The sequence below is a fragment of the Rattus norvegicus genome, chromosome 2 (genome assembly GCF_021556685.1).
Source record: "Rattus norvegicus strain SHRSP/BbbUtx chromosome 2, alternate assembly SHRSP_T2T, whole genome shotgun sequence".
NCBI classification, from domain to species: Eukaryota; Metazoa; Chordata; class Mammalia; order Rodentia; family Muridae; genus Rattus; species Rattus norvegicus.
The window spans coordinates 242,970,018-242,995,448 of NC_141535.1; the positions used below are offsets into that span (position 1 = coordinate 242,970,018).

At 41.5% G+C, this 25,431-nt stretch overlaps 1 protein-coding gene across 2 annotated transcripts in view; it reads left to right on the forward strand.

Annotated features, from left to right (window-relative positions):
- The first annotated feature begins 4,711 nt into the window (after positions 1-4,711).
- The window catches only part of Ifi44l (interferon-induced protein 44-like), a 37,559-nt gene continuing 16,839 nt past the window's right edge, over positions 4,712-25,431 (forward strand). For both annotated transcript variants that reach the window (NM_001427160.2, NM_001446941.1), the window contains 1 exon segment: positions 4,712-4,824. In NM_001427160.2, the coding sequence (NP_001414089.1) occupies positions 4,799-4,824 (26 nt within the window). In that variant the 5' untranslated portion in view covers positions 4,712-4,798.

Here is a 25,431-nt window from a genome sequence, read left to right on the forward strand (position 1 = left end):
TCCACCAGAGAACTACTAAGCCTGATAAACACCTTCAGCACAGTGGCTGGCTATAAACTGAAATCAAACAAGTTAGTAGCCTTCCTCTACTCAAAGCATAAACAGGCTGAGAAAGGAATCAGTGAAATGGCAACCTTTACAATAATCACAAATAACATAAAATACCTTGCTGTAACTCTAACCAAGCAAGTGAAAGGTCTGTATGACAAGAACTTCAAGTCCTTGAAGAAAGAAATTGAAGAAGATCTCATAAGATGGAAAGACCTCCCATGCTCATGGACTGACAGGATTAATACAGTAAAAATGGCCATTTTGCCAACCAAAAGTAATCTACAGATTCAATGCAATCCCCAGCAAAATTCCAACTCAATTATTTACAGAGTTAGAAAGAGCAATTTGCAAATTCATTTGAAATAACAAAAAAACTCAGGATAGGGAAAACTATCCTCAACAGTAAAAGAACTTCTGGGGGAATCACCATCCCTGACCTTGATCAGCATTACAGAGCAATAGTGGTAAAAAAAAATAAATAAATAGAAACTGTATGGAAGGGGAAGCCCTGGGTCCTGCTAAGACTGAACCCCCAGTGAACTAGACTGTTGGGGGGAGGGGGGCAATGGGGGGAGGGTTGGGAGGGGAACACCCATAAGGAAGGGGAGGGGGGAGGGGGATGTTTGCCCGGAAACCAAAGAATTATTATTAAGTATTAAATAAATTTTAAAAAAAAAAAGAAAGGGAAGGAGAGACAGGAGTCCCAGTTTCTAGGAGGGTAGAATTTCATGTTCAGCAAATGAGTAGCACTGAGGTCCAGAGGGAAGAAGCTAATGCCACATACTTCCCAGGGTCTAGCCCCAGAGACAGATAGTATTGAGAAACTCTTCTGATGTTTACCTTCAGTGCAAGAAAGAATCAACGTCAACCAGAGGGCAAACTGAGACACAGTGAGGAAACTGCAGCATAGCAATCGCCCAGGCCAGAGTGAGGTGAAGTCAGCTGTGGAGACCTTCTGGTCTTGATCAAGCCCAGGGGGCCACATCATATGCTTCACCACCAGCTGACATGACAGGGGACTCTGGAGCCACAGTGTAGGATCCGAGAGCATGTGTCTCCCCTTGACAACAGACGCATCAATCATGTCCCTTCCTCCCACGCACCTGGACTTCTCCAAAAAAAGCAGCAGAGGAGGGGAATCTTCCTCAGAGCCTCAGTTATTTTTCAAAGGGAAACTTGGCATTTCTCAAATGGTCTCTTTAAATGATTAGACTGTATTATGATTTGAACGGACTTGAACATTAACAATATGTTTTTCCTATTAGCGAGCAGTTGGAGACTTAGGAAAAAGACCAAAATAAAGAAATAACAAATTTCAAAAAAAAAAAGTTACTTTGAACTTTTCAGTTCTCTTCATCCTCTTGCAGTGGCAATACAGATTTACTCCCTCCAACCACAAGGACATTGGTGAGTGGTAAGCATGCCATCTTCCTAGACTGATAGGTTTCCAAACTGTAGTCCCCACAGCAGTCATGTTGTTAGAAACACACATCCCCAGAGCAATGGATCCCAAGGGCTGCGTTTCAATCACCAATCCCATGCATGTTAGGTTTAAGGATCAGTATCTTAAGTGTGTATGCACGAAAGATTCTACTTCCAAACAACCACACGACATCCAGTGTGTCTTTCCTAAGTCTTACCAATGCTGAAGTGGTCACATTGTCACTTTAGAAGGCTGGCTCTAGACGGATTCTCTATTGTTACGTGGGCAGGTCAAACATGAAGTTATCTAGTGAGCACAGTCACCACAGTGCACAGAGCCTTCCTGTGGGCTCCAGACCCCTGGCTTGGCATCATGCAGTATGAAAAGGAAGAGCCCCCTCTTACAGCCATCTCTGGCATGACTTAGTCTTAGAAATCTTTTGAGATCAGGCATGTGGGATGATTTCATTACGCAGGTGAAGGCAGGTACAAGATAGAACGAGGCCTGTCATTGGATGAGAAGGAAGGATGGGTGGGAGGAAAGGGAAGAGGAGACTGAAACAGGGGGCAGAGAAGCCGTGGAGAGAACATGGAGACTGACGTTAAGATTCCACTCTGTGTATATTTACAGGTTGTTATGAATGTTCTTAAGGGATGAATTGTGTAAAGGGCTTTGTATGTTTAGGTGGGCAATTATATCTTATCAATTGGATCAGAAAAAAAATAAAAAAAACTGTATGGTATTGGTACAGAGACAGGCAGATAGATCGATGGAATAGAATTGAAGACCCAGAAATGAACCCACACACCTATAGTCACTTGATCTTTGACAAAGGACCTAAAACAATCCAGTGGTAAAAAGATAGCATTTTCAACAAATGGTGCTGGTTCAACTGGAAGTCAGCATGTAGAAGAATGCAAATGGATCCATTCATATCACTCTGTACAAAGCTTAAGTCCAAGTGAATCAGGGACAGCCACATAAAACCAGATACATTCACACTAACAGAAGAAAAAGTGGAGAAGAGCCTTGAATACATGGGCACTAGAGAAAATTTTCCTGGACAAAACACCTTGCTTAAGATCAAGAATCAACAAATGGGACCTCATAAACCTGCAAAGCTTCTGTAAGGCAAAGGACACTGTCCTTAAGACAAAACGGCAATCAACAGATTGGAAAAAGATCTTAAACGATCCTACAACTGATAGAGGGCTAATATCCAAAATAGACAAAGAACTCACAAAGTTAGATTCCAGAGAGCCAAACAACCCTATTGGAAATGGGGTACAGAGCTAAACAAATAATTCACCACTGAGGAATATTGATTGGCTGAGAAGCACCTAAAGAAATGTTCAACATCCTTAGTCATCAGGGAAATGCAAATCAAAACATCCCTAAGATTCTATCTCACACCAGTCAGAATGGCTAAGATAAAAAAACTCAGGTGACAGCAGATGCTGGTGAATATGTGGAGAAAGAGGAACACTCCTTCATTGTTGGTGGATTGCAAGCTGGTACACCACTGTGGAAATCAGTCTAAAGGTTCCTCAGAAAATTGGACATTGCACTAACTGAGGACCCAGCTATACCTCTTCTGGGCAGATACCCAAAAGATGTTCCAAAATACAATAAAGACACATGCTCCACTATGTTCATAGCAGCCTTATCTATAATAGCCAGAAGTTAGAAAGAACCCAGATGCCCTTCAATAGAGGAATGGATACAGAAAATGTGGTACATCTACACAATGGAATATTACTCAGCTATCAAAAACAATGACTTCATGAAATTCATAGGCAAATGTTTGGAACTGGAAAATATCGTCCTGAGTGAGGTAACCCAATCACAGAAAAACACACATGGTATGCACTCACTGATAAGTGGATATTAGTCCAAATGCTCGAATTACCCAAGATGCACAGACCACATGAAACTCAAGGATGATCAAAATGCAGATGTTTTATTCCTTCTTTAAAAGGGGAACAAAAATATACATAAGAGGAGATAGGGAGGTAAAGTTTAGAAAAGAGACTGAAGGAACGGCCATTCAGAGCCTGCCCCACATGTGGCCCATACATATACAGCCACCAGAACTAGATAAGATGGATAAAGCTAAGAAGTTCATGCTGACAGGAACTGGATATAGATCGCTCCTGAGAGACACAGCCAGAATACAACAAATACATAGGTGAATGCCAGCAGCGAACGACTGAACTGAGAATGGGACCCCCGTTGAAGGAATCAGAGAAAGAACTGGAAGAGCTTGAAGGGGCTCGAGACCCCATATGAACAACAATGCCAACCAACCAGAGCTTCCAGGGACTAAGCCACTACCCAAAGACTATACATGGACTGACCCTGGACTCTGACCTTATAGGTAGCAATGAATAGCCTAGTAAGAGCACCAGTGGAAGGAGAAGCCCTTGGTCCTGCCAAGGTTGGACCCCCCAGTATAGGGGATTGTTGGGGGACAGTAATGGAGGGTGGATGGGGAGGGGAACAGCCATATAAAAGGGGAGGGTAAGGGGCTGGGGGACTGATGGACAGGAAACCAGGAAAGGAATAACATTTGAAATGTAAATAAGAAATACCCAATTTAATAAAAATGGAAGAAAAAATCACTAGTAGGAAATTGAACATAACCCAAGAGCAGGGGATGTGTTTGAGTTTTGAAGATACAAATTTGAGAGCTGTCCTGTGTTCTCAGGTTTATTCTCTGTATTTGTAGTATTAGAGACAGAAAACTATGTTCCTGTGATTTTAAGAATGTAACCTGAGTAACACCTGCAAATGACTTTTCTTTACTTTGTTTAAGCAATATATTAAACATCAAAGACCCATTTAAAAAAAAGAAAAGAAAAAAAAGAAAGAAAAGAAAAAAAAACGTTTTTTGGACTCCGAGAAACAGAGCCACTAACATTTATGGGGCTCTTCTAGGAAAATGATGAGAGCATTAGCAATACAAGGCCAAAGACATAAACAACCTTACAGGAAGGGCTTTTTAAGGTAAGTTTTCAAGAGTCACCGCCATTTCACATATGCCTGCAGGTGGTCAGACTCAAGAAAAAAAAATTTTTTCTGCTTGGCTTTCTTTTTCTCATCCTGTTTCTTCCAGTGAGGAAAATGAAAGTAAAGGGCAATTGGCGTGCTGCCAACTCAACACACACTAGAGCATTTCCTGTTATGACTTTCAGTTTTGTTTCTTTGTGTGTGTGTGTGTGTGTGTGTGTGTCTCTAGAACCTAAAGCAGAGCTTTCAATCCACCAACTGCTCCGCCACAGCCCAGATAAAAGGACTTCTCTACTTAATTAATTTACCCTCTAGATGAATATGCTCGGTCTCAGAGGCAGGTAAGCACTTCTACTGGGCTTCAGAACTGCTGAGTTCTCTTTGATCTTCAGGGCGAAGCTGGCAGGGTGCCCGAGTTTCTCTCCTTTCTGTTCTTTGTGTAATGAAAATCAGCAGGCACAAGGCTGACTTCAGGGAGGGTGAGCTCAGTCTCAAATCTCTCTATCACCTTTCAACTGTGATTTGCTTCATTTAGTCAGATTCCCTTTGGAAGAAAAGTATTCCTTGGAAAGTAGAAGCCATCTCTGAATCTCTCCTCCATTCCCTCTACTTCCTGCCCAGACGACGTGTGCACAGGTCATTGGCTTGATTACTTCTCGGCATCTTCTCTGGGTGTGATGTATGAGTGGAACCTCGGATATTGCGTTACATTAACACTCTGTAGAGACGGCACCACACTAAGCTTTCCATGCTTTAGTTTGCTTTTTAGATTAAAAGAAAATTATTTGACCTTTACCGGTGCTTATTTAAAAAACAAAAAAACAAAAAAAACAAAAAAAACAAAAAAACAAAAAAACAAAAAAACAGAGCTAATCCATTCGTGTCAGCCACTGTTGATTTCCTGTGTCGATGTACCAAAATGTAACCGACTGATCAGTCCATGCGTTCATAAACAGTGCAGGCCTGACAGTACTTTCTTTTTTTTTTTTATTAACTTGACTATTTCTTATATACATTTCGAGTGTTATTCCCTTTCCCGGCAAACATCCCCCTCCCCCTCCCCTTCTTTATGAGTGTTCCCCTCCCCATGCTCCCCCCCCCTTGCCGCCCTCCCCGCAACAATCTAGTTCATTGAGGGTTCAGTCTTAGCAGGACCCAGGGCTTCCCCTTCCACTGGTGCTCTTACTAGGATATTCATTGCTACCTATGAGGTCAGAGTCCAGGGTCAGTCCATGTATAGTCTTTAGGTAGTGGCTTAGTCCCTGGAAGCTCTGGTTGCTTGGCATTGTTATACATATGGGGTCTCGAGCCCCTTCAAGCTCTTCCAGTTCTTTCTCTGATTCCTTCAACCGAGGTCCTATTCTCAATTCAGTGGTTTGCTGCTGGCATTCGCCTCTGTATTTGCTGTATTCGGGCTGTGTCTCTCAGGAGAGATCTACATCCAGCTCCTGTCAGCCTGCACTTCTTTGCTTCATCATCTTGTCTAATTGGATGGCTGTATATGCATGGGCCACATGTGGGGCAGGCTCTGAATGGGTGTTCCTTCTGCCTCTGTTTTAATCTTTGCCTCTCTATTCCCTGCCAAGAGTATTCTTGTTCCCCTTTTAAAGAAGGAGTGAAGCATTCACATTTTGATCACCCGTCTTGAGTTTCATTTGTTCTAGGCATCTAGGGTAATTCAAGCATTTGGGCTAATAGCCACTTATCAATGAGTACATACCATGTGTGTTTTTCTGTGATTGGGTTACCGCACTCAGGATGATATTTTCCAGTTCCAACCATTTGCTTACAAATTTCATAAAGTCATTGTTTTTGATAGCTGAGTAATATTCCATTGTGTAGATGTACCACATTTTCTGTATCCATTCCTCTGTTGAAGGGCATCTGGGTTCTTTCCAGCTTCTGGCTATCATAAATAAGGCTGCGATGAACATAGTGGAACACGTGTCTTTTTTATATGTTGGGGCATCTTTGGGTATATGCCCAAGAGAGGTATAGCTGGATCCTCAGGCAGTTCAATGTCCAATTTTCTGAGGAACCTCCAGACTGATTTCCAGAATGCTTGTACCAGTCTGCAATTCCACCAACAATGGAGGAGTGTTCCTCTTTCTCCGCATCCTCGCCAGCATCTGCTGTCACCTGAGTTTTTGATCTTAGACATTCTCACTGGTGTGAGGTGAAATCTCAGGGTTGTTTTGATTTGCATTTCCCTTATGACTAAAGATGTTGAACATTTCTTTAGGTGTTTCTCAGCCATTCGGCATTCCTCAGCTGTGAATTCTTTGTTTAGCTCTGAACCCCATTTTTAATAGGGTTATTTGTCTCCCTGCGGTCTAACTTCTTGAGTTCTTTGTATATTTTGGATATAAGGCCTCTATCTGTTGTAGGATTGGTAAAGATCTTTTCCCAATCTGTTGGTTGCCGTTTTGTCCTAACCACAGTGTCCTTTGCCTTACAGAAGCTTTGCAGTTTTATGAGATCCCATTTGTCGATTCTTGATCTTAGAGCATAAGCCATTGGTGTTTTGTTCAGGAAATTTTTTCCAGTGCCCATGTGTTCCAGATGCTTCCCTAGTTTTTCTTCTATTAGTTTGAGTGTATCTGGTTTGATGTGGAGGTCCTTGATCCACTTGGACTTAAGCTTTGTACAGGGTGATAAGCATGGATCGATCTGCATTCTTCTACATGTTGCCCTCCAGTTGAACCAGCACCATTTGCTGAAAATGCTATCTTTTTTCCATTGGATGGTTTTGGCTCCTTTGTCAAAAATCAAGTGCCCATAGGTGTGTGGGTTCGTTTCTGGGTCTTAAATTCTGTTCCATTGGTCTATCTGTCTGTCTCTCTACCAATACCATGCAGTTTTTATCACTATTGTTCTGTAATACTGCTTGAGTTCAGGGACAGTGATTCCCCCTGAAGTCTTTTATTGTTGAGGATAGCTTTAGCTATCCTGGGTTTTTTGTCATTCCAGATGAAATTGCAAATTGTTCTGTCTAACTCTTTGAAGAATTGGATTGGTATTTTGATGGGGATTGCATTGAATCTGTAGATCGCTTTTGGTAAAATGACCATTTTTACTATATTAATCCTGCCAATCCATGAGCATGGGAGATCTTTCCATCTTCTGAGGACTTCTTCAATTTCTTTCTTCAGAGTCTTGAAGTTCTTATTGTACAAATCTTTTACTTGCTTGGTTAAAGTCACACCGAGGTACTTTATATTATTTGGGTCTATTATGAAGGGTGTCGTTTCCCTCATTTCTTTCTTGGCTTGATTCTCTTTTGTGTAGAGGAAGGCTACTGATTTATTTGAGTTAATTTTATACCCAGCCACTTTGCTGAAGTTGTTTATCAGCTTTAGTCGTTCTCTGATGGAACGTTTGGGATCACTTAAATATACTATCATATCATCTGCAAAAAGTGATATTTTGACTTCTTCTTTTCCTATCTGTATCCCCTTGACCTCCATTTGTTGTCTGATTGCTCTGGCTAGAACTTCAAGAACTATATTGAATTAGTAGGGAGAGAGTGGGCAGCCTTGTCTAGTCCCTGATTTTAGTGGGATTGCTTCAAGTTTCTCTCCATTTAGTTTAATGTTAGCAACTGGTTTGCTGTATATGGCTTTTACCATGTTCAGGTATGGGCCTTGAATTCCTATTCTTTCCAGGACTTTTATCATGAAGGGGTGTTGAATTTTGTATAATGCTTTCTCAGGATCTAATGAAATGATCTTGTGGTTTTGTTCTTTCAGTTTGCTTATATAATGGATCACGTTGATGGTTTTCCGTATATTAAACCATCCCTGCACGCCTGGGATGAAGCCTACTTGATCATGGTGGATGATTGTTTTGATGTGCTCTTGGATTTGGTTTGCCAGAATTTTATTGAGTATTTTTGCGTCGATAATCATAAGGGAAATTGGTCTGAAGTTCTCTTTCTTTGTTGGGTCTTTGTGTGGTTTAGGTATAAGAGTAATTGTGGCTTCATAGAAGGAATTCAGTAGTGCTCCATCTGTTTCAATTTTGTGGAATAGTTTGGATAATATTGGTACAAGATCTTCTATGAAGGTCTGATAGAATTCTGCACTAAACCCGTCTGGACCTGGGGTCTTTTTGGTTGGGAGACCTTTAATGACTGCTTCTATTTCCCTAGGAGTTATGGGGTTGTTTAACTGGTTTATCTGTTCCTGATTTAACTTCGGTACCTGGTATCTGTGTAGGAAATTGTCCATTTCCTGCAGATTTTCAAGATTTGTTGAATATAGGTTTTTATAGTAAGATCTGATGATTTTTTGAATTTCCTCTGAATCTGTAGTTATGTCTCCCTTTTCATTTCTGATTTTGTTAATTTGGATACACTTTCTGTGTCCTCTCGTTAGTCTGGCTAAGGGTTTATCTATCTTGTTGATTTTCTCAAAGAACCAACTTTTGGTTCTGTTGATTCTTTTTATGGTCCTTTTTGTTTCTACTTGGTTGATTTCAGCTCTGAGTTTGATTATTTCCTGCCTTCTACTCCTCCTGGGTGTATTTGCTTCTTTTTGTTCTAGAGATTTTAGGTGTGCTGTCAAGCTGCTGACATATGCTCTTTCCTGTTTCATTCTGCAGGCACTCAGAGCTGTGAGTTTTCCTCTTAGCACAGCTTTCATTGTGTCCCATAAGTTTGGGTATGTTGTACCTTCATTTTCATTAAATTCTAAAAAGTGTTTAATTTCTTTCTTTATTTCTTCCTTGACCAGGTTATCATTGAGTAGAGCATTGTTCAATTTCCACGTATATGTGGGCATTCTTCCCTTATTGTTATTGAAGACCAGTTTTAGGCTGTGGTGGTACGATAGCATGCATGGGATTATTTCTATTTTTCTGTACCTGTTGAGGCCCGTTTTTTGACCAATTATATGGTCAATTTTGGAGAAAGTACCATGAGGAGCTGAGAAGAAGGTATATCCTTTTGCTTTAGAATAGAATGTTCTATAAATATCTGTTAAGTCCATTTGGCTCATGACTTCTCTTAGTCTGTACGTCTCTGTTTAATTTCTGTTTCCATGATCTGTCCATTGATGAGAGTGGGGTGTTGAAGTCTCCTACTATTATTGTGTGAGGTGCAATGTGTGTTTTGAGTTTAATAAGGTTTGTTTTACGTATGTAGGTGCCCTTGTATTTGGGGCATAGATATTTAGGATTGAGAGTTCATCTTGGTGGATTTTTCCTTTAATGAATATGAAGTGTCCTTCCTTATCTTTTGTGATGAATTTTAGTTGAAAATTGATTTTATTTGATATTAGAATGGCTACTCCAGCTTGCTTCTTCTGACCATTTGCTTGGAAAGTTGTTTTCCAGCCTTTCACTTTGAGGTAGTGTCTGTCTTTGTCTCTGAGGTGTGTTTCCTGTAGGCAGCAGAATGCAGGGTCCTCGTTGCGTATCCAGTTTGTTAATCTATGTCTTTTTATTGGGGAGTTGAGTCCATTGATGTTGAGAGATATTAAGGAATAGTGATTGTTGCTTCCTGTTAAATTCATATTTGGATGTGAGGTTATGTTTGTGTGCTTCTCTTTGTTTTGTTTCCAAGACGATTAGTTTCTTGCTTCTTCTAGGGTATAGCTTGCCTCCTTATGTTGGGCTTTACCATTTATTATCCTTTGTAGTGCTGGATTTGTAGAAAAATATTGTGTAAATTTGGTTTTGTCATGAAATATCTTGGTTTCTCCATCTATGTTAATTGAGAGTTTTGCAGGATACAGTAACCTGGGCTGGCATTTGTGTTCTCTTAGGGTCTGTATAACATCAGTCCAGGATCTTCTGGCCTTCATAGTTTCTGGCGAGAAGTCTGGTGTGATTCTGATAGGTCTCCCTTTATATGTTACTTGACCTTTTTCCCTCACTGCTTTTAATATTCTTTCTTTATTTTGTGCCTTTGGTGTTTTGACTATTATGTGACGGGAGGTGTTTCTTTTCTGGTCCAATCTATTTGGAGTTCTGTAGGCTTCTTGTATGTTTATGGGCATCTCTTTCTTTAGGTTACAGAAGTTTTCTTCTATGATTTTGTTGAAGATATTTACTGGTCCTTTGATCTGGGAGTCTTCACTCTCTTCTATACCTATTATCCTTAGGTTTGATCTTCTCATTGAGTCCTGGATTTCCTGTATGTTTTGGACCAGTAGTTTTTTCTGCTTTACATTATCTTTGACAGTTGAGTCAATGATTTCTATGGAATCTTCTGCTCCTGAGATTCTCTCTTCCATCTCTTGTATTCTGTTGGTGAAGCTCGTATCTACAGCTCCTTGTCTCTTCTTTTGGTTTTCTATATCCAGGGTTGTTTCCATGTGTTCTTTCTTGATTGCTTCTATTTCTATTTTTAATTCCTTCAATTGTTTGATTGTGTTTTCCTGGAATTCTTTCAGGGATTTTTGTGACTCCTCTCTATGGGCTTCTACTTGTTTATTTATGATTTCCTGGAATTCTTTCAGGGATTTTTGTGACTCCTCTCTATGGGCTTCTACTTGTTTATTTATGATTTCCTGGAATTCTTTCAGGGATTTTTGTGATTCCTCTCTGTAGGCTTCTACTTGTTCTCTAAGGGAGTTCTTCACGTCTTTCTTGAAGTCCTCCAGCATCATGATCAAATATGATTTTGAAACTAGATCTTGCTTTTCTGGTGTGTTTGGATATTCCGTGTTTGCTTTGGTGGGAGAATTGGGCTCCGATGATGCCATGTAGTCTTGGTTTCTGTTGCTTGGGTTCCTGCGCTTGCCTCTCACCATCAGATTATCTCTAGTGTTACTTTGTTCTGCTATTTCTGACAGTGGCTAGACTGTCCTATAAGCCTGTGTGTCAGGAGTGCCATAGACCTGTTTTCCTGTTTTCTTTCAGCCAGTTATTGGGACAGAGTGTTCTGCTTTCGGGAGTGTAGTTTTTCCTATCTACAAGTCTTCAGCTGTTCCTGTGGGCCTGTGTCTGGTGTTCACCAGGCAGGTCACTTGCAGCAGAAAAGTTGGTCTTACCTGTGGTCCCGAAGCTCAAGTTTGCTCTTGGGGTGCTGCCTACGAGCTCTCCGCGGCGGCAGCAACCAGGAAGATCTGGGCCGCCCTTTCCGGGAGCCTCCATGCACCAGGGTTCCAGATGGTGTTTGGTGTTTTCCTCTGGCGTCAGAGATGTGTGCAGAGTGCAGTCTCTTCTGGTTTCCCAGGTGTGTCTGCCTCTCTGTAGGTTTAGCTCTCCCTCCCACGGGATTTGGGTGCAGAGAACTGTTTATCCGGTCTGTCCCTTCAGGTTCCAGTGGTGTCTCAGGCGCAGGGGTCCTGCCGCTCCTGGGCCCTCTCCCACGGGAACCCAGAGGCCGTATACAGTTTCCTCTTGGGCCAGGGATGTGGGTAGGGGTGGGCAGTGTTGGTGGTCTCTTCCGCTCTGCAGCCTCAGGAGTGCCCACCTGACCAGGCGGTGAGGTCTCTCTCCCACGGGGTCTGGGAGCAGAGAGCTGCTGCGGGCTGGGATCCGAGGGTTTGGGACTCCCAGTAAACACCAGAAGTGCCCGGTCCTAGACGAATTTTGCCTCTGTGTGTCCTGAGTTCACCAGGCAGGTCTCTTGCAGCAGAAAAGTTGGTCTTACCTGTGGTCCCAAGGCTCATGTTTGCTCGTGGGGTGCTGCCTACAAGCTCTCCACGGTGGCAGCAACCAGGAAGCCTGACTGTACTTTCTACTGAACTCTATGTCCATAAGAACAATCGCAACCATTTTGTTTAAGATATTTATTTATCTTATGGTTATGAGTGTATGCCTAAATGTTCATATGTGTACCCCATACGTACAGTAGAGGACAGAAGAGGGCATCAGATCCCTTGAAATGGGACTTTCAGGTAGCTGCGAAAGAGCTGGGAACCGAACCTTGGTTCTCTAGGAAAGTAGCAAGTTCTCTTCACTGTTGAGCCGTCTATGCAGCCTCCAATACTGGTGTTTTAGAATCTCTGTATCTGGGCCAACTGTTGGCCCTGGTGGACGTTTATTCCCACGTGAGATGTGTGAGGCCCAGTGTCATGTTACAGAATGTTTATCCCTTTCTCTGTTCTCACCACCTCTTTGAATTGGCTCTTCACATTCCTGGGCAACTTTTTTTCTGTGTGGTTCATGGTTTCAGCTATTCCTCTGTAGGATAGCTTTGTAGACAGTAGATATTATTATAAATCCCCAACTAGTTTTTATCGTCTCTGGTTATAGGATGGTTATCTGTTTTCAAAGCCAATATGATATTCCTTTATAGTTTATATCTTTAGTGTCTTATTTCAGAAATCCAGTAATTACAATGTCATGCAATAACCCCCACTATAAATCTCATTTGTCTGAATGCAACAAGATTAAAGCTGTCGAGAGCTAAAACAAATCCTGCATGCCTCTAGTATATTCCTATATCTTCTCTGGATCTCCTCAGAATTTCAACACATGGAGAACACCTGCAGAATATTCTTTTTGTGACACTCCAAAATGCAAAATTTGTTTCAGTTCCACTGGTCTAGTTGAAGCTTTGCTTAGTTTTCCGAATCTTTGGTAGTCAGTGTGTGTGTGTGTGTGTGTGTGTGTGTGTGTGTGTGTGTGTGTGTTTGTGTGTGTGTTTGTGTGTGTGTGTGTGTGTGTGTGTGTGTGTGTACGTGCAGGTGCACTTATGCCATAGTATTTGTGGCATTCAGAGCACAAGCTGTTGTGTCTGTACTTGCCTTCCATATTGTTTGATGAAGGTCTCTTGTGCACTGCTGCAGATAGCAGGCTACCCAGTCCACATGCTTCTACCCAGTCTGCATACTTCTCCATGTCTGCATGAATTTACCAGCTTCACCCACGAGCTTTAGAGGATTTTCCTATTTTGGATACCTTTTAGCATTAGGAATGGTGGTTGTATAGATAAGTACTACTGTGCCTGGCTTTACATTAGTTTTGGGAATTTGACCTCCGACCCTTGTACTTGCATGACAAATAGGTCTCTCACTGAAGTGCCTCCCAGCCTCTCAGGTACCTCTCTGAAGTCAACAGCTACAACTCAGGAAGTGTTATTCTAAATGTCAAACTTACCTTTCTGCGTTATAACCTGAATCTTAGACAGTAATATAACTATTTATTGTCTATGAAGTATTTTTAATACTTCGAAACAGGTTACACCATTTTTATTTTTGATTTTGGTTTTAGTAACTATTATGATGGCTGTGAGGTTAGCTGTCACTGTAGGACTTGATATCTTTTGACTGCATCTCTTTTTTGATTAGATATTTTATGTATTTATATTTCAAATGTTATCCCCTTTTCTTTTTTTTTTTATTATTAACTTGAGTATTTCTTATATACATTTCAAGTGTTATTCCCTTTCCCGGTTTCCGGACAAACATCACCCTCCCCCCTCCCCTTCCTTATGGGTGTTCCCCTCCCAAACCTCCCCCCATTGCCACCCTCCCCGCATAGTCTAGTTCACTGGGGGTTCAGTCTTAGCAGGACCCAGGGCTTCCCCTTCCACTGGTGCTCTTACTAGGATATTCATTGCTACCTATGGGGACAGAGTCCAGGGTCAGTCCATGTATAGTCTTTAGGTAGTGGTTAGTCCCTGGAAGCTCTGGTTGCTTGACATTGTTGTACTTTTGGGGTCTCGAGCACCTTCAAGCTCTTCCAGTTCTTTCTCTGATTCCTTCAACGGGGGACCTATTCTCAGTTCAGTGGTTTGCTGCTGGCATTCGCCTCTGTATTTGCTGTATTCTGGCTGTGTCTCTCAGGAGCGATCTACATCAGGCTCCTGTCGGTCTGCACTTCTTTGCTTCATCCATCTTGTCTAATTGGGTGGCTGTATATGTATGGGCCACCTGTGGGGCAGGCTCTGAATGGGTGTTCCTTCAGTCTCTGTTTTAATCTTTGCCTCTCCCTTCCCTGCCAAGGGTATTCTTTTTCCTCATTTAAAGAAGGAGTGAAGCATTCACATTTTGATCATCCGTCTTGAGTTTCCTTTGTTCTAGGGATCTAGGGTAATTCAAGCATTTGGGCTAATAGCCACTTATCAATGAGTGCATACCATGTATGTCTTTCTGTGAGTGGGTTAGCTCACTCAGGATGATATTTTCCAGTTCCAACCATTTGCCTACGAATTTCATAAACTCGTTGTTTTTGATAGCTGAGTAATATTCCATTGTGTAGATGTACCACATTTTCTGTATCCATTCCTCTGTTGAAGGGCATCTGGGTTCTTTCCAGTTTCTGGCTATTATAAATAAGGCTGCGATGAACAAAGTGGAGCACGTGTCTCTTTTATATGTTGAGGCATCTTTTGGGTATATGCCCAAGAGAGGTATGGCTGGATCCTCAGGCAGTTCAATGTCCAATTTTCTGAGGAACCTCCAGACTTATTTCCAGAATGGTTTTACCAGTCTGCAATCCCACCAACAATGGAGGAGTGTTCCTCTTTCTCCACATCCTCGCCAGCATCTGCTGTCACCTGAGTTTTTGATCTTAGCCATTCTCACTGGTGTGAGGTGAAATCTCAGGGTTGTTTTGATTTGCATTTCCCTTATGACTAAAGATGTTGAACATTTCTTTAGGTGTTTCTCAGCCATTCGGCATTCCTCAGCTGTGAATTCTTTGTTTAGCTCTGAACCCCATTTTTTAATAGGGTTATTTGTTTCCCTGCGGTCTAACTTCTTGAGTTCTTTGTATATTTTGGATATAAGGCCTCTATCTGTTATAGGATTGGTAAAGATCTTTTCCCAATCTGTTGGTTGCCGTTTTGTCCTAACCACAGTGTCCTTTGCCTTACAGAAGCTTTGCAGTTTTATGAGATCCCATTTGTCGATTCTTGATCTTAGAGCATAAGCCATTGGTGTTTTGTTCAGGAAATTTTTTCCAGTGCCCATGTGTTCCAGATGCTTCCCTAGTTTTTCTTCTATTAGTTTGAGTGTGTCTGGTTTGATGTGGAGGTCCTTGATCCACTTGGACTTAAGCTTTGTACAGGGTGATAAGCATGGATCGATCTGCATTCTTCTACATGTTGCCCTCCAGTTGAACCAGCACCATTTGCTGAAAATGCTATCTTTTTTCCATTGGATGGTTTTGGCTCCTTTGTCAAAAATCAAGTGACCATAGGTGTGTGGGTTCATTTCTGGGTCTTCAATTCTATTCCATTGGTCTATCTGTCTGTCTCTGTACCAATACCATGCAGTTTTTATCACTATTGCTCTGTAATACTGCTTGAGTTCAGGGATAGTGATTCCCCCTGAAGTCCTCTTATTGTTGAGGATAGCTTTAGCTATCCTGGGTTTTTTGTTATTCCAGATGAATTTGCAAATTGTTCTGTCTAACTCTTTGAAGAATTGGATTGGTATTTTGATGGGGATTGCATTGAATCTGTAGATTGCTTTTGGTAAAATGGCCATTTTTACTATATTAATCCTGCCAATCCATGAGCATGGGAGATCTTTCCATCTTCTGAGGTCTTCTTCAATTTCTTTCCTCAGTGTCTTGAAGTTCTTATTGTACAGATCTTTTACTTGCTTGGTTAAAGTCACACCGAGGTACTTTATATTATTTGGGTCTATTATGAAGGGTGTCGTTTCCCTAATTTCTTTCTCGGCTTGTTTCTCTTTTGTATAGAGGAAGGCAACTGATTTATTTGAGTTAATTTTATACCCAGCCACTTTGCTGAAGTTGTTTATCAGCTTTAGTAGTTCTCTGGTGGAACTTTTGGGATCACTTAAATATACTATCATGTCGTCTGCAAATAGTGATATTTTGACCTCTTCTTTTCCGATCTGTATCCCCTTGATCTCCTTTTGTTGTCTGATTGCTCTGGCTAGAACTTCAAGAACTATATTGAATAAGTAGGGAGAGAATGGGCAGCCTTGTCTAGTCCCTGATTTTAGTGGGATTGCTTCAAGTTTCTCTCCATTTAGTTTAATGTTAGCAACTGGTTTGCTGTATATGGCTTTTACTATGTTTAGGTATGGGCCTTGAATACCTATTCTTTCCAGGACTTTTATCATGAAGGGGTGTTGAATTTTGTCAAATGCTTTCTCAGCATCTAATGAAATGATCATGTGGTTCTGTTCTTTCAGTTTGTTTATATGATGGATCACGTTGATGGTTTTCCTTATATTAAACCATCCCTGCATGCCTGGGATGAAGCCTACTTGATCATGGTGGATGATTGTTTTGATGTGCTCTTGAATTCGGTTTGCCAGAATTTTATTGAGTATTTTTGCGTCGATATTCATAAGGGAAATTGGTCTGAAGTTCTCTTTCTTTGTTGTGTCTTTGTGTGGTTTAGGTATAAGAGTAATTGTGGCTTCATAGAAGGAATTCGGTAGGGCTCCATCTGTTTCAATTTTGTGGAATAGTTTGGATAATATTGGTATAAGGTCTTCTATGAAGGTTTGATAGAATTCTGCACTAAACCCGTCTGGACCTGGGCTCTTTTTGGTTGGGAGACCTTTAATGACTGCTTCTATTTCCTTAGGAGTTATGGGGTTGTTTAACTGGTTCATCTGTTCCTGATTTAACTTCGATACCTGGTGTCTGTCTAGGAAATTGTCCATTTCCTGAAGATTTTCAAATTTTGTTGAATATAGGTTTTTATAGTAAGATCTGATGATTTTTTGAATTTCCTCCGAATCTGTAGTAATGTCTCCCTTTTCATTTCTGATTTTTTTAATTTGGACGCACTCTCTGTGTCCTCTCGTTAGTCTGGCTAAGGGTTTATCTATCTTGTTGATTTTCTCAAAGAACCAACTTTTGGTTCTGTTGATTCTTTCTATGGTCCTTTTTGTTTCTACTTGGTTGATTTCAGCTCTGAGTTTGATTATTTCCTGCCTTCTACTCCTCCTGGGTGTATTTGCTTCTTTTTGTTCTAGAGCTTTTAGGTGTGCTGTCAAGCTGCTGACATATGCTCTTTCCTGTTTCTTTCTGCAGGCACTCAGCGCTATGAGTTTTCCTCTTAGCACAGCTTTCATTGTGTCCCATAAGTTTGGGTATGTTGTACCTTCATTTTCATTAAATTCTAAAAAGTTTTTAATTTCTTTCTTTATTTCTTCCTTGACCAGGTTATCATTGAGTAGAGCATTGTTCAATTTCCACGTATATGTGGGCATTCTTCCCTTATTGTTATTGAAGACCAGTTTTAGGCCGTGGTGGTCCGATAGCACGCATGGGATTATTTCTATCTTTCTGTACCTGTTGAGGCCCGTTTTTTGACCAATTATATGGTGAATTTTGGAGAAAGTACCATGAGGAGCTGAGAAGAAGGTATATCCTTTTGCTTTAGGATAGAATGTTCTATAAATATCCGTTAAGTCCATTTGGCTCATGACTTCTCTTAGTCTGTCTACATCTCTGTTTAATTTCTGTTTCCATGATCTGTCCATTGATGAGAGTGGGGTGTTGAAATCTCCCACTATTATTGTGTGAGGTGCAATGTGTGTTTTGAGCTTTAGTAAGGTTTCTTTTACATATGTAGGTGCCCTTGTATTTGGGGCATAGATATTTAGGATTGAGACTTCATCTTGCTGGATTTTCCTTTGATGAATATGAAGTGTCCTTCCTTATCTTTTTTGATGACTTTTAGTTGAAAATTGATTTTATTTGATATTAGAATGGCTACTCCAGCTTGCTTCTTCTGACCATTTGCTTGGAAAATTGTTTTCCAGCCTTTCACTCTGAGGTAATGTCTGTCTTTGTCTCTGAGGTGTGTTTCCTGTAGGCAGCAGAATGTAGGGTCCTCGTTGCGTATCCAGTTTGTTAATCTATGTCTTTTTATTGGGGAGTTGAGGCCATTGATATTGAGAGATATTAAGGAATAGTGATTATTGCTTCCCGTTATATTCATATTTGGAAGTGAGGTTATGTTTGTGTGCTTTCATTCTCTTTGTTTTGTTGCCAAGATGATTAGTTTCTTGCTTCTAGGGTATAGCTTGCCTCCTTATGTTGGGCTTTACCCTTTATTATCCTTTGTAGTGCTGGACTTGTAGAAAGATATTGTGTAAATTTGGTTTTGTCATGGAATATCTTGGTTTCTCCATCTATGTTAATTGAGAGTTTTGCAGGATACAGTAACCTGGGCTGGCATTTGTGTTCTCTTAGGGTCTGTATGACATCTGTCCAGGATCTTCTGGCCTTCATAGTTTCTGGCGAAAAGTCTGGTGTGATTCTGATAGGTCTCCCTTTATATGTTACTTGACCTTTTTCCCTTACTGCTTTTAATATTCTTTCTTTATTTTGTGCGTTTGGTGTTTTGACAATTATGTGACGGGAGGTGTTTCTTTTCTGGTCCAATCTATTTGGAGTTCTGTAGGCTTCTTGTATGCCTATGGGTATCTCTTTTTTTAGGTTAGGGAAGTTTTCTTCTATGATTTTGTTGAAGATATTTACTGGTCCTTTGAGCTGGGAGTCTTCACTCTCTTCTATACCTATTATCCTTAGGTTTGATCTTCTCATTGAGTCCTGGATTTCCTGTATGTTTTGGACCAGTAGCTTTTTCCGCTTTACATTATCTTTGACAGTTGAGTCAATGATTTCTATGGAATCTTCTGCTCCCGAGATTCTCTCTTCCATCTCTTGAATTCTGTTGGTGAAGCTTGTATCTACAGCTCCTTGTCTTTTCTTTTGATTTTCTATGTCCAGGGTTGTTTCCATGTGTTCTTTCTTGATTGCTTCTATTTCCATTTTTAATTCCTTCAACTGTTTGATTGTGTTTTCCTGGAATTCTTTCAGGGATTTTTGTGATTCCTCTCTGTAGGCTTCTACTTGTTCTCTAAGGGAGTTCTTTATGTCTTTCTTGAAGTCCTCCAGCATCATGATCAAATATGATTTTGAAACTAGGTCTTGCTTTTCTGGTGTGTTTGGATATTCCGTGTTTGCTTTGGTGGGAGAATTGGGCTCCAATGATGCCATGTAGTCTTGGTTTCTGTTGCTTGGGTTCCTGTGCTTGCCTCTCGCCATCAGATTATCTCTAGTGTTACTTTGTTCTGCTATTTCTGACAGTGGCTAGACTGTCCTATAACCTGTGTGTCAGGAGTGCTGTAGACCTGTTTTCCTGTTTTCTTTCAGCCAGTTATGGGGACAGAGTGTTCTGCTTTCGGGCGTGTAGTTTTTCCTCTCTACAGGTCTTCAGCTGTTCCTGTGGGCCTGTGTCTTGAGTTCACCAGGCAGGTTTCTTGCAGGGGAAAAATTGGTCCTACCTGTGGTTCCAAGGCTCAAGTTTGCTCGTGGGGTACTGCCTAAGTCCTCTCCGCTGTGGCAGCGACCGGGAAAATCTGTGCCGCTCCTTCCGGGAGCCTCCGTGCACCAGGGTTTCAGATGACGTTTGGTGTTTTCCTCTGGCGCCTGGATGTGCACAGAGTGCAGTCTCTTCTGGTTTCCCAGGCGTGTCCGCCTCTCTGAAGGTTCAGCTCTCCCTCCCATGGGATTTGGGTGCAGAGAACTGTTTATCCGGTCTGTTTCCTTCAGGTTCCGGCAGTGTCTCAGGCGCAGGGGTCCTGCCGCTCCCGGGCCCTCCCCTACGGGAACCCAGAGGCCTTATACAGTTGCCTCTTGGGCCAGGGATGTGGGCAGGGGTGGGCAGTGTTGGTGGTCTCCTCTGCTCTGCAGCCTCAGGAGTGCCCACCTGATCAGGCGGTGAGGTCTCTCTCCCACGGGGTTTGGGAGCAGAGAGCTGCTGCGGTCCGGGATCCGCCGGTGTGGGACTTCCGGTAAACACAGGAAGTGCCCGGCCTTAGAGGAATTTTGCCTCTGTGTGTCCTGAGTTCACCAGGCAGGTTTCTTGCAGGGGAAAAGTTGGTCCTACCTGCAGTTCCAAGGCTCAAGTTTGCTCGTGGGGTACTGCCTAAGTCCTCTCCGCTGTGGCAGCAACCGGGAAGATCTGCGCCGCTCTTTCCAGGAGCCTCCGTGCACCAGGGTTCCAGATGGCGTTTGGTGTTTTCCTCTGGCGCCTGGATGTGCACAGAGTGCAGTCTCTTCTGGTTTCCCAGGCGTGTTCGCCTCTCTGAAGGTTCAGCTCTCCCTCCCACGGGATTTGGGTGCAGAGAACTGTTTATCCGGTCTGTTTCCTTCAGGTTCCGGCAGTGTCTCAGGCGCAGGGGTCCTGCCGCTCCTGGGCCCTCCCCCACGGGAGCCCAGAGGCCTTATACAGTTTCCTCTTGGGCCAGGGATGTGGGCAGGGGTGGGCAGTGTTGGTGGTCTCCTCCGCTCTGCAGCCTCAGGAGTGCCCACCTGATCAGGCGGTGGGGTCTCTCTCCCACGGGGTTTGGGAGCAGAGAGCTGCTGCGGTCCGGGATCCGCCGGTGTGGGACATCCCTGTTATCCCCTTTTCTACCTCTCCCATCCCCCTCTCACATCCCCCTGCTTCCATGAAGATGCTCTCACTCCCACTTAAACACCCTGGCATTCCTCTATATTCTGGAAATGAACCTTCACAAGACCAAGGGCTTCTCCTCCTATTGGAGCCAGATAATGCCATCCTCTGCTACATATGCAGCTAGAGTCATGGGTCATCCCACCCCCCGCCATTTGTACTCTTTCATTGGTGGTTTAGTGCCTGGGAGCTCTGGGGGAAAGGTTGGTCGATATTGTTGTTCTTCCTAAGGGGTTGCAAACTCCTTCAGCTCCTTCAGTCCTTTCTCTAACTCCTCCATTGGGGTCCCTGTGCTCAGTCTGATGGTTGGGTGCAAGCATCCTCATCTGTACCAGTAAGGCTCTGGCAGAGCCTCTCAGGAGACACCCATATCAGACGCCTGTCAGCAGGAGTTTCTTGGCATTGGCAATAGTGACTGGGTTTGGTGGCTGCATATGGGATGGATCCCCAGGTGGGGCAGTCTCTGTATGGCCTTCCCTTCAGTCTCTGCTCCACTCTTTGTCTTCGTATTTCCTCCAATGAGTATTTTGTTCCCGCCCTTCTTCTTAGAAGTCCTTCTTAGGACTGAAACATGCACATTTTGGTCTTCCTTCTTGAGCTTTATATGGCCTGTGAATTGTATCTTGGGTATTCTGAGCTTTTGGGCAAATATCCACTTATCAGTGAGAGCATACCATGTGTTTTCTTTTGTGATGGGTTACCTCACTCAGGATGATATTTTCTAATTCCATCCATTTGCCTATGAATTTCACAGTCATTGTATTTAATAGCTGAGAAGTACTCCATTGTGTAAATGTACCACATTTTCTGTATCCATTCCTTTGTTGAAGGGCATCTGGGTTCTTTCCAGCTTCTGACTATTATAAATAAGGCTGCTATGAACATGGTGAAGCATGTGTCCTTGTTATATGTTGGAGCATTTTTTGGATATGTGCCCAGAAGTAGTATAGCTTGATCCTCAAGTAGTAATCTATCCAATCTTCAGAGGAACCTCCAGAGTGATTTCCAGAGTGGTTGTACCAGCTTGCAATCCCACCAACCATGGAGGAGTGTTCATTTTTCTCTACATTCTTGCCAACATCTGTTTTCACCTGAGTTTTTTATCTTAGCCATTCTGGCTTGTGTGAGGTGCAATCTCAGGGTTGTTTTGATTTGTATGACTAAGTTAAGTTTTGATGACTAAGGATATTGAACATTTCTTTAGGTGCTTCTCAGCCATTCAATATTCCTAAGGTAAGAATTCTTTGTTTATATCTATACCTCATTTTAATAGGATTATTTGTTTCTCTGGAATCTACCTTCTTAAGTTCTTTGTATACCCTGGATATTAGCCCTATATCATATGTAGGATTGGTAAAGATCTTTTCTCAATCTGTTGGTTGCCTTTTTTGTCCTACTGATAGTGTCCTTTGCCTTACAGAAGCTTTGCAATTTTATGAAGTCCCATTTGTCAATTCTTGATCATAGAGCATAAGCCATTGGTGTTCTATGCAGGAAATTTTCACCTGTGCCTATGTGTTCAAGGCTCATCCCCACTTTCCTTTCTATTAGTTTCACTGGTTTTATGTGGAGGTCTTTGATCCACTTGGACTTGAGCTTTGTTCAAGGAGATAAAAATGGGCTGATTTGCATTCTTCTCCATGCTGACTATAAGTTGAACCAGCACAATTTGTTGAAAATGCTGCCTTTTCCCCCACTGGATGGTTTTGGCTCCTTTGTCAAAGATCAAGTGCCCATAGGTGTGTGGGTCCATTTCTGGGTCTTCAATTCTGTTCCACTGATCAACCTGCCTGTCTCTGTACCAATACCATACAGTTCTTACCACTATTGCTCTGTAATACTGCTTGAGGTCAGGAATGGTGATTCCCCAGAAGTTCTTTTCTTGTTGAGAATAGTTTTTGCTATCCTGGGCTTTTGGTTATTCCAAATGAATTGGAAATTGCTCTTTCTAACTCTGATGATCTGATAGGATGCAAGGGATTATTTCAACCTTTTTGTATCTGTTGAGGTCTGTTTTGTGACTGATTCTATGGTCAGTTTTGGAGGAGGTACCATGAGGTGCTGAGAAGAAGGTATATTTTTTCGTTTTAAGATGAAATGTTCTATAGATATCTATTAAATCCATTTGGTTCATAACCTCTGTTAGTTTTTCTGTGTCTCTGTTTAGTTTCTGTTTCCATGATCTGTCCATTCATGAGAGTGGGGTGTTGAAGTCTCTCACTATTATTGTGTGTGGTACAATGTATGCTTTGAGCTTTAGTGGAGTTTCTTTTATGAATTTTGGTGCCCTTGCACTTGGAGCATAGATATTCAGAATTGAGGGTTCATTTTGGTAGATTTTTTTTGGATGAGTATGAAGTGTCCTTCCTCATGTTTTTTGATAACTTTTTGTTGAAGGTAGATTTTATTCAATATTAGAATAGCTACTCCATCTTGTTTTTTGAGACAATTTGCTTGGAAATTTTTTCCAGCCTTTTTGTCTAAGGTAGCATCTGTCTTTGTCACTAAGGTGTGTTTCCTGTGTGAGGCAAAATGCTGGGTCCTGCTTACACATCAAATCTGTTAGTCTGTGTCTTTTTATTGAGGAATTGAGTACATTGATGCTAAGAGAAACTGAGAAATAGTGGTTATTATTTCCTGTTTTTGTTGTTGTTGTTGTTGTTGTTGTTGTTAGAGGCGGAATTATGTTTGTGTGGCTATCTCCTTTTGGGTTTGTTACAAGAAAATTACTTTCCTACTTTTTCTAAGGTGTAGTTTCCACTTTTGTGTTAAAGTTTTCCATCTATTATCCTTTGTAGGGCTGGATTTGTGGGAAATTACTATGTAAATTTGGTTTTCTCATGGAATATCTTGGTTTCTCCATCTATGTTAATTGAGAGTTTTGCTGAATATCATAGCCCAGGCTGGCATTTGTCTTCTCTTAGTGTCTGTATGACAGCTGCCCAGGATCTTTTGCCTTTCAGAGTTCCTGGTGAGAAGTCTGGTGTAATTCTGATAGATCTGCCTTTATATGTTACTTTACCTCTTTCCCTTACTGTTTTTAATATTCTTTCTTTCTTTTGTGTATTTAGTGTTTTGACTATTATGTGACAGGAGGAATTTCTTTTCTGGTCCAATCTATTGGAGTTCTATAGGCTTCTAGTATGTATATGGGCATCTCTTTCTTTAGGTTAGGTAAGTTTTCTTCTATAATAATTTTGTTGAAGATATTTACTGGCCCTTTAAGTTGGGAGTCTTCACTCTCTTCTATTCCTATTATTCTTAGGTTTCATTTTCTCATTGTGTCCTGGATTTCCTGGATGTTTTAAGAGCTTTTTGCATTTTGCATTTTCTTTGATAGCTGTGTCAATGTTTTCTATGATATTTTCTGCATCTGAGATTCTGTCTTCCATGTCTTGTATTATGTTGGTGATACTTGCATCTATAACTCCTGATCTCTTCCCTAGGTTTTCTATCTCCAGGGTTGTCTCTGTGATTTCCTTATTGTTTCTATTTCCATTTTTAAGTCATGGATGGTTTTGTTCTATTCCTTCACCTATTTGGTTGTATTTTTGTAACTAAGGGATTTTTGTGTTTCTTCTGTAAGAGCTTCTATTTGTTTACCTGTGTTGTCCTGTATTTCTTCATGGGAGTTATTCATGTCCTTCTTAAAGTCCTCTATCATTATCATGAGACATGATTTTAAATCCAAATTTTGCTTTTCCAGTGTATTGATGCATCCAGAACTTGCTGTGGTGGGAGAATTGGGTTGTGATGATGCCAAGTAGTCTTGGTTTCTGTTACTTAAGTTCTTGTGCTTGCCTCTCACTACCTGGTTATCCCTAACATTAGTTGGTCTTGCCGTCTCTGACTGAAGTTTGTCTCTCCTGTGGACCTGTGAGCCTGTGATCTGACGAATGAGATCACTCATGGGAGACCAACTCTCTCTGGGCAGGTTTTGGTTCTGGAGTGCTATGGGACAGCCTTAGCTCTGTGCAAAGATGGACACCTGAAGGCTGTTGACTGCTTTTCTGTTTCTGTTATTTTCTTTGTGGATTATTTTTTTTAAATGTTTTCATCTCGGTCCTTTAATTTATGGGTTGACACATATAGTCTATGTGTGGCAAAACTATTTTTATCGGGGTGAATTCATGTTCATTTGTTTAGATGTAGAATTAGCACCTTTTTGTTACTATAATAAAATATCTCAGGCCAGGTAACTTTGTAAAGGAAACAGGTTCATTTAAGGCACAGTTCTAGATATCTGAAAGCTATGCTGTCAAGCCATGGTACATGTCTTCTTGGTTGTACCACATCTAGGAAGATTGCGTCATGATGGCACCATATATGTGTGAGGAAATAACACCTAGGTAAACCAGAAGTCAGAATCTAGACAGTCTTAGGCTTTTAACAAATTTCTCATGAAATATGGCTAGAGTTTTATGAGCAATACTTTAGTTTCTTTCAAGGGCAAGCTTCTAAATCGAATTAGCTATTTTTCACTAGGGACTGTCCCTTTATGGTTCTACCAGCCATTGTCATCATATTAAAGGCAAAGCTCCTAATACATGAGTGAACCACACTCAAACCTCACACATGCTGTCTATAATTGTGA